This window comes from Thermobia domestica, chromosome 4 (genome assembly GCF_964235325.1).
Source record: "Thermobia domestica chromosome 4, izTheDome1.hap1.1, whole genome shotgun sequence".
In the NCBI taxonomy this organism is placed as follows: Eukaryota; Metazoa; Arthropoda; class Insecta; order Zygentoma; family Lepismatidae; genus Thermobia; species Thermobia domestica.
The window spans coordinates 209,201,077-209,211,025 of NC_137457.1; the positions used below are offsets into that span (position 1 = coordinate 209,201,077).

At 33.5% G+C, this 9,949-nt stretch overlaps 1 protein-coding gene across 1 annotated transcript; it reads left to right on the forward strand.

The window, feature by feature from the left end:
- Nucleotides 1-2,403: 2,403 nt before the first annotated feature.
- LOC145683846 (uncharacterized) lies at nt 2,404-9,476 on the forward strand. Its single transcript, XM_081755445.1, has 4 exons — nt 2,404-2,630; nt 3,907-4,084; nt 5,310-5,406; nt 9,350-9,476. Exons 1-4 carry the CDS (start codon nt 2,412-2,414, stop codon nt 9,411-9,413), a joined length of 558 nt encoding a protein of 185 aa, XP_081611571.1. The 5' UTR covers nt 2,404-2,411; the 3' UTR covers nt 9,414-9,476.
- The last annotated feature ends 473 nt before the right edge of the window (nt 9,477-9,949 follow it).

Here is a 9,949-nt window from a genome sequence, read left to right on the forward strand (position 1 = left end):
TCGATTGAACAAGGTCACAACCTCGAGAAATGAACGCAACTCGCTCAAACTATAGGTCATAGGTCAACTAGTTCTGCAAATGATTTGCCATTACATCATAAATTATTCAGCAGTCTACTCCTTCAGCATTGGTTAAGCTTGAATTTTCCTTGTCGGAGGCATGATAGTCCACAAGTTGAGTGGGGGTGGGATTCGTGAAATATACTTTTTTAACTTGTCTCTTTAATTGTGATTTTATTTTATCAAGTTTGGAGTTCCCGCCGAACTGCCTGTAGTCGCTGCCACACTAGCGGACGGTCAACAAAACTTTTCCACAGAAGCTGATTAAGTGTCTAAATTTATAACATTGGAAAGTAGATCGACGAAACAGAGATTTCTATTAGGTTTGACTGGTTTGTTAATAATAATAATAATAATAAAAAGTTTTATTTAGAAAGATAGTATGAATGGTCCAGAACTATTAGTCACTTCCTGTATTGATTAGCAAATTAAATTAAGCCTATATTTCTGACTGACGAAATTAGATCTTCTGTACTATATAGTCTTTTAAAATTGTCCATTGATTTACTCTGTATAACTATAGAGTGATTCCATTTTGCAGTTCTTTCCCTTTTGGTTCTTAAGTGGCTCCTAAAATATTCACAATTATGCAAGATCACTGCAACGTATTTCTATCAGTTGACCTCCGTGGATGATGAGTCTGTGGATTTATCGCCTTTGTTATCAAGGGATTCTGGTTTCGAGTTCAAATGAAGAACAATATATCTCGAGTGCAACTGAGTAGTGGTTCGGATCTAACTTTAAGCTGTAGGTCCCGTTCTTCATAACCCCGCTGTTATGTCCTTAACCATAGAAAGACGAAGGTGGGTCAAATTTGCCCGCACTTTCTTTTTCTCTTTGCCCGAACAAATGAATTTTCCAACGTTTGAATTTTTTTCTATTTTCTTCTGTAATCTAAACTTAAATTTAGTTTTATTAGAAAGCACATTATTGTGGTAGTTTTTTCTTTTTTTTTTTAATCGCAGGAGACTAAGTACATTTTTTTTAGCAACTTAGAAATGTTAAGAGGAGTACAGTTTTACTTTGAAAGGATCATGTAAACTTATCTATTCTTTGAATGGATGACTAAATTAACATAATCTACTTTTATACATTGAGCAAACGTAATACTCTCAGGTTTAGTATAGTAAATTGTCTACACAGGCGAATTGTATTTCAAGCTACTTCATGTCTGCTAACCAAATGCGGTAGTAGTCTGTACTGGGACTTGTAATATTTCCTATTAAAATAAAATTTCACAAGTCTTAAAATAATTTTACAACTCACATTTATTAGTAGCAGTCATTAAATAACTTTAAAATACATTAGTAGGGTTAAAATTGGAATTTACAACCACGAGCAAAATTGACACCCCTTAGTCTTTCACGTGACCAATTATAGTTTAGTCTTCCTAGGGTTAATGTTAAGATACACGGATGACTAATGATAGCGAATGATTATGAAGGAATTAGTGGCATGAGAACGGGAAAACCCTCACGAATATGATATTGTCCATCATAAACTCATGAGGCCGGAGATTGAACCAAAGATCCGTCGCACCAAAAGGCAACGTTCTACCTCTGAGCAATCAACCCTTTCCTTCCGCAGTGCTGATTTATGAAGTCATACTCTAATGACCTGGTCATAATTCTCCAACGTAGTGGTCTTCTACACACGTCTTCCTAATTGTTCCCCACTTTTCCCCCCAAGATTTCTGATTAAATGAACAGCGAAATCATATTTAAATAAAATCTTTGAGTTTTGTCCCACGGTTATGCGGGGCAGCCTAAAGGAGACGGTGATGATGAGAATGAATTAAATAATGGATTGAAGAAAGTGGAGGGGAACGGTAGAACCCTGAGAAAATCTACGCACACGGTGTTTGTCCACCACAAACGTACACCCATGTCCAAAATTATTGTCGCATGTCTATAAATATGTTGTTGTAGGAATAAAATTTGATAACGAATTCGCCCTGTATTTCTTACAATGTTGGTATGTGCGTAATCGGCAAAGACATGTATGTGGCAAATTTCATGTCAAAAGAGCAGTAAATAAGAACAATAAAACGAAAATAAAGCTTTCTTGACCATTTGTTTTACTCATTCTAATTTATGTGCTTATAATTCTTTCCCTATAAAATTTTCCACAAATATACATTTCTCGATTATACACATAGTATCGGTATTAAAAGTATCCTGCAAAATCATTATCAAATTATATTCTTACAAGAAGACAGTTATAGATATGCGACAATCATTTTGAACATGAATGTACATTTAATAATTTCAATGGTTTGTGAAATAATATATTTTCTAGTTATATTAACACCTTCAAAACAATATTTCCTAAAATTTATTGCAGATATCAGAATGGTATTTGGCCAAATGCAATCTACTTTAGCTGACCTTAGTGAAAGAGTATCTTCCGTCGAGAAGAAGGTCGACACACTTCTAAGTAATGGTATGAGTGTGAAAGCAGAGTCCATAAACGAAGAATCCGAACTTCTTGGCCTTCTGCCTCTGCGAACGTTGAATGATTTTCAAACATTTGAGAGAAAGCTTGAAGAACCTAACTTCGGAAAGAAATATGTAAGTATCCTATCAAACCTGTACAAGTTATGAAGCAGGTTTCAAATCTTTGTTATATCTTTTAATTTACGTCTTTTTGGAACATCTCTCTTTTGACTCAATGTTAGCATCAACTCCATTTTTCCCAATTTAGCCATTATCATGTGCATTAGCTATGGACTATAATTTTGGTCAACTTGCCATTCATACTTGCTAATATAGCGGCAATTACATCTTTTGCAATCAATTTTTTTTTTTTTAGAAAATATGAAAAACCTAAAAAAAAGTAGTTTATCTTGGTATTTTTCTAATTCTTTTGTTTACAACAGCACTTACATTGTCACAGTAGATTAGATATCTTTTATCAGTCTCACCTATCCGTCACGGTAAATTGGGATTCCTGGATCTGGTTTCTCCATAGTCAATTTGTTTGATTAGTTTCTAGTGTATTTTTAGTTTGGGTGGAGTTTTTCTTGTTGAGATGCGTGCATGTGCATGTATATATTTTTGTGATAGATCAATAGTGTTATGAAGCCATACCCAGCATTAGAAGTTGAAAATAATTCAAGAGATTTTATTACTTCTAGTCAATGAAGGAACAAATTGTATTGTGAAACTGTTTGATTTGAGGATATCAAAAGATAAATAATATTAGAACATCTTTGTAAACTAGTAGACTTAAAGTACCAAATATTTAGTTCCTTTATTCCTAAATTCTGTTACCTATAATTTAAGGTAAGTATAGCCATTTTTAGCTAGTTTTTGTGCGTCATTTAGCTATTTTCTGACACTACTTGTTGGCAGCATTGATTAACCCACTGTTACTTGTTACTTTTGGAAGTGAATGTAATTTCCATATACATACACACACAACACACACACACACACACACACACACACACACACACACACACATATATATATATATATATATATATATATATATATATATATATATATATATATATATATAGTATTTTTTTCTAATTCAAACGGACAATGGTCCTTTTAAATAACCGCTATTCCGATATAAAGCTGAAAGTTACCAAATAAATCCCAGGCAAACAGTTTTTGTTAGTCACGTAGCCCATTTGATACGGCCTTCCGTGAAACTCAGAACCCCACGCTTTTTTTTCACACTTCACATTACGGTATCTAAAAATTAATCTAGTTTCATTCATGCTTCGTTTTTTTTTTTTTTTCACTGGTAGAAAAACAACAATACGGACCCTTATATATATTGCTTTTCTTTTTGATTTCAGCATGCATTAGATCTAAATACTTTCCTTTCTTTCAGGTAAAAGTATTACTGTCAATTGGTGGTAAGGATTTTAAAAGGTTTCGCTCACAATGCAATAAGAAGAACTTTGTGCGACAAACTCGCAATGGAATTCTCCTACTCTGGCAGGAAACCAAGGATCATGAAGCAAAAAAGCACACCTTTGGATCCAACCAAATGTGCAATAAGATCAACAGTAAGTTGATTTGAAAAGTTGTACTGAAATATTTAACTTCATTTATTTATTTATGCTAGTAACCATACAAAATTCCAGTTTGCTAATTATTAAGTCTTACTTCTCTCGTACTGGACGTGTGTTCTCATATTAGTATGTCCCAAGCAATCAGAAGTAATTCTTCATGAATAAAGTATGCTTTGAGTACTTTAGGATTCTTTTACTGTGAAGTAGTAAAATATATAAATGTGTTCACCCTTACTGGGTGAATATAACATCTGTGTAGAATGTATAGGAAATTCAATAACTGATCCAACACTCTATGTTGTAAACAAAGCTTTACTGGCAAAGTACATATTTAAACAAATCTTTGCTTGAAAAAGCATTCAAAAGAATTTGTAAGGTGTACGGAAAATCTAAAACCAAATAAAATTCCAAGGTAGGAATGATTCCAGGGCTAAATAAAGTCAATAGTGTCAACGAATTTAAATTGAAGTACAGTGTAGGAATCACTACTGTGAAGTATAATTTTGCACCAGACTTTTCGTGTATACCTGTAAATTTGATACTGTCTACCACACGAATATAACTTTGTTGGGTTGGCAACACTGTTAGTCTGGTAGTATTACATAGTATGCCAAACTGTCTCCCCTGCCGATATTTTAAAGGTGCAAAATTTCAGAGCTCTTTGTCTAACACTGGAACGCAGATAAAACACTAGAAGAACATAGCTTTCGAAGTTACCATAATTCCAGTATAAAAAGAGAAAAGTTGCAGGCTTTCAAGACGGCGAATAGTCAAACTTTCGTCTTTCTGCCGACTTCATCTTTCAATTTTTCGTGACAACGAAGTCAGCCAAAACACATGTGTTTTTTGTAGTGTTATTTAAGGTGACTTTTAAACGTTGACTCAAAACCATATCACCACTAAGGGCAGCGGAAGAAAGTCTTGTTACACTTGTATCGAAAAATGTAACTTTTCCATTATATAATATACCAAAAGTGTGGTGGAAGATAACTTTCTATAGTACCCTTACATAAAAATCACAAAATAGGGGCCTAGTTTAGGTGACTTGAAAAATAATATAGGAATTAGTTTCAGCTCTAGGTATCCATGTTTACAAACCATACCATAATTCCGTAAAGCTATTTAAGAGGGAAATTTATTTCAAATGACAGTTTTTTTTTGTTTTTTTTAAAGAATAAAAATCGCTAGTACTTGCTTGAAATTCTATCTTTCTTTTCAGCTGCTGTTCGTAAGATGTACACCGTCGCAACAGAAGAAACGGTGAAGGAAGTATTGGGTGTTTGGCTGCAGCAGGCGGAGCCTAGACTACTGCGTAGGTAAGTATAGTTTTACCTATTTTCCTTACAATCACGAGAGATATCGGAAAGTTCTTACCATCACTAAATAAGCCAGGGATCTGCAACTTAGTCCATGGACGCGTTCTTCTCTACATATACGTTTTGTATTCACTACATTTCTCACATCTATAGGTCACTAGATCAATATCATATGCATAGAATTCGGTGGATTTGGAGGAAAAAGAGATTTCCACCGTTTCAATGCCTCTTACTTTCCCGGACCCCAAGATATGAACATCTTATTATAATAATTGTAATCCTTCCCTTTTTCTTCCTTTTAGGATATGTATCATAAAACGCTTTTGTAATAATTTTAAATGAGAAGTTACTTCCATATTTCAAATCTTAAAAGATTTGGAGATACCGACATTTTATTAGAATAATTGTAATCCCCACCTTTTTTTTTCTCCTCTCCACATCGTTTCTTTCCCTTTTTACTAGCATGTCAAAAAAGAAAAAAGAGGGCCGAAACACGTGGCAAAGTATTTTAAATGAGAAATGGAAATACTGAACTTCAAATCTCTCACCTTAAGGAATTAAATACTTTACTATAATAATTATAATCCCCATCCATTTTTCTTTCCACCCCCCTTTCTTACCTCCGAGGCATATTTCAAAAGCGCTTAAATTCTTATCTACTTATTTTAAATAATATGAAAATACCAAATTTCATGTTTCAAACCTTCATAAATTCAGAGATTTTGACATCTTATAATAATTGTGATCCTCACTCCTTTTCTTTTCTTTCTCACCTTTTTTTCTTTTTTTCCTTTGTACTAAAATATCAAAAACCGCTTAAATATGTCAAATTATTTGAAATGATACATCCGAATATCAAATTTCAAGTCTGTAACCTTAAGGAATTCGGAGATATGGTCATATTTTAAAAATACGTCCCACACCTATTTTCCTCCCCATCCTGTCGAATTTGCAAAAATCCTTCCTTAGTGGTATCCTACGTAACAAATCCCATGTACTGTTCATATTTAATTTGTCTATCTTAAGCGATTTGGCCTGTGCAAAGATCTGTCGGTCACTCAATCACTTAGGTCTTTGTATTTTATATAGCGAGATGAGTTCATTTTTACGCACTCATGTATTAGTACACAGTGAAATGAGATGAAATGTTTACCTTGTATGTATTTATTATTTTATTATCCTTTATAATTTAGCAACTTGCCTGTTACTTTCCTCGGAGGATGAAAATATTAACTAAAATCGAGATTCATTACTGTTTACATTTTTATTTTTTGTCTTCTGGAAGAAAGTACCTCTGTTAATTTTATTTTTTGATTACTCCTATCTGCTGAATGAAATCTTTTTTTTTTCTAAGAATGACTTTTATTCCTTGATTAATTTTGGTGTTGATTACTTCTTTTCTATACTGCGGGAAATTTCATTTTTTGAAAACTGCGATGTCAGAGTAATAGAGAGATAGGCACTTACTGTTATATTTGCCTCCTAAAAACATTTCCTACATGCTGCATGAAAAACAGAAAGCAACTAACCTCTTTTTTTCTTGACTAATTTTAGTGTTATTTTACATCTTTTCTATCTACTGAACGAACTCATCTCATGAGAGAAAAACTACAATACCACCCTCTTTCTTGATTGATTAGAGTAAATTACTTCTTTTCTATAGTAAATGAAATCATCTTACATTCTGGAAAACTCTGCAATGCCATTGTAATAGAGAAATATGCAATTGCAGAATCTTCCAGACGATAAGATTATTTCGTTTAGTATAGAAACAAGCAATAAAGTACTATAATTAATTAAGATACAGATGGTATTGTAGTTTTTTTTTCCTTCTCAGAAGATACGGTTTCATTCAGGAGATAGAAAAGAAGTAAAATAACATTAAAACTAATCAAGAAACAGTTTTTTTTTCCTAGAAGATAAAGACTTCAGCAGTTAGAAAGTTTTGTTAAAAGACAAAATAATAGTAAATGCACATTTCTCTCTTACAAAGACATTCCCGAGTTTTCGGGAAGGTAAGACTTCATTCAGTATGAAAAAGAAGTAATCAACACTAAAATTATACAAGAAATAAAGGTTAATGTTTTATCCACAAGATAAAGACTTCGTTCAGCAGTGGCAGTAATAAAAAAATAAATTTAAAAAGTAAGAGTAGTTTTTTCCCCCAAAGACAAAAAGATTTCAATAGGATGGAGCACGCCAAAGTATGCGTATGCGTAAACACTCAACAACAAATTACCAGGAAAATAAATAGGGAGACATAGGTCTTAAAATGCATTCAGAATTTGACTGGATTGAAGTAAATGAAGTGATTTTCCTGCCTTGTGCCATGTACACTGAGAAATGTTTCTGCTTTCAAAGATGGGATATAAAGAACTAGGTCGATAGGTCGCAGGAGTATTTATTACTTCTCTATAATGAATTGTGAAACGACGCTAATGACTCCGACACGACGTTCCATGAATATGGGTCAAATAAACTTAGTGTTACATTTACGGTAATGAGTCATCCCTTCTTCATTTGATATGTATGATGAAGGCAATATGCATGTCTTCCTATCAGTGATTCTTGTGTTTTGAAAGAATGAAACGTTGCAAAGATGTATTCCTCCGCTGTAAGGCTCAGGATTAAAATCCGTTTGTTTTACTGTCACAAATAATTCCAGTGAATTGTTGTTCAACACCTCTTTACGTATTAGTCACCAGTAACTTTTTTATTTTTTATTTTTAAAGAGAAATATTTCATTGAACCTCTAAGGTATGTTCTAAACTCGTTGCAAAATGGTACGAAGTTGTCTGTGTACACGGTGCCTACTTTAGTAAATTCTACACGTTTCCTGTGAATTGCGAACTACACTTTCCCACGCGTTCTGTTGTACGTGACGCAGGATAACGCCTTGTAGGTCATCATCTGTCATTTATGTTGCTCCGTGAAGAATACAAGGTATATAGGTTCACACACTTATGACCTATCTTTCCTGTGAATCGTGAGATCAGATTGCATTTCATACAAGGCATGGAGAGAAAATTACAGAAATAAGTAAATATTTGTTCTTCCATCTCTCAGTGATTTCTTATATCAGTGATTACTTCGTTTGTTTTTCGTAACGCCGTGCTTATACAACAGTACCGAGTGAGTCAATATGACATTTTGTGTATTTATCTCAATTGATGCTCTCACAGAACAATGCACATTTTCAGCTAGGAAAAAAAAACTTTACTGAAAATTTACCGGCACTAGAACATTGAAATAGGTAAAGTGAATAAATACCATGCAGTGGTACCAGTGATGAAACGAGTAACATACTTCGTGACTCGTGATCCCGAAGTAGTCAGATCCCTGACCCTGTATGACCCAGACAGATTCGTGCGATCCCGAGACGACTTAATATCAGACTGTGGGAGAGTATGTTGTAATTGTAACAAACGCGATTCTTTCCTTTCAAGTGTTTCTTATGAGTGATCGTCAAAATTTAATCAAATAAGGCTGTAAAACGTAAAATGTAGAATATAAGGGATGCCGCTAAACCGAAAGAGTGTTTGGGTAATGTTTATGTATAGTAGTGTTTAAAATTACTTTATTAATTTTCAGTATGGGAAGATGAATTATATTGTATTTGACATAGTCAAGACACTTTGAATAAGAAGTGTCACACTACAAATCTAACATCTGAATAGGTGAGCTCGATTAGGGAATATTAATTCACTATAAAAAATTCTACCGTAATGCTATAGAGATCATATTTGGAGTGCCTCCAAGCCATGGATCACCAGATCTGAGAAACGAGTGCCAGACTCTGTTGCCTTGTGTGGCACTTACTTCAAAGAATAATAATTTATTTTAATGAGAGCGTATTTATAAGGTAAACAATATGAATGTTTTCTTTTAACTGTGCAATCAATTACATGTTTTTCAGTACGTATTTATGATCGTTATTTTGCAGAGAACGAAGAAATTCAAAACCTGTAGTGGAAGGTCACACCGTTGAAGTTGAGGAACCCAATTAAGGAAATAAGTTAGAAATAATACAAAATATGTAAATAAGTTCAATAAATAACATTGTAATACAAGCTGGTTGTTTTCATGGAACCTTATATCAGTTGTTGTGTAGAATGTAGGGATAATTTATTTCAAATATGTAGCAGCAGGATGCGAAATCATAACAGTTATGATCGGGGAGAGATAGGAGTAAATAAATAAGTAAAAAAAATGCACTGGAAAGTTTTGAAATGAAGATTTCATATATTGAACATCCAAAATTATTGATATATGTAAGGTTAGGGATAATGCTTATCCACTAGGTTGTCCACTAACTGCACAGATTTACTGTAAATAGTTTGTATACTTCTGACAGTGTCGATGTCACCTTATCTCTCCAGTAAATTATTTAGGATGAATTTTCTTCCAAAATTTTGAAGTGTGGGAATGGCCATCCTCAGTATTTCGCACCCTGTGTAGCAGTGGTTCTAGGATTTAATTTATATTTCTTTCTTTCCTGAAATCTGATAATTTAAAAGTTTGCTTAGCCCTTGACGCTTGTCTA

Coding starts and splice junctions, on each gene's coding strand:
- LOC145683846 (XM_081755445.1), top strand. CDS start 2,412: ATGGTATTTGGCCAAATGCAATCTACTTTAGCTGACCTTAGTGAAAGA. Junction 2,631..3,906: donor CTAACTTCGGAAAGAAATAT/GTAAGTATCCTA, acceptor CCTTTCTTTCAG/GTAAAAGTATTACTGTCAAT. Junction 4,085..5,309: donor AATGTGCAATAAGATCAACA/GTAAGTTGATTT, acceptor CTTTCTTTTCAG/CTGCTGTTCGTAAGATGTAC.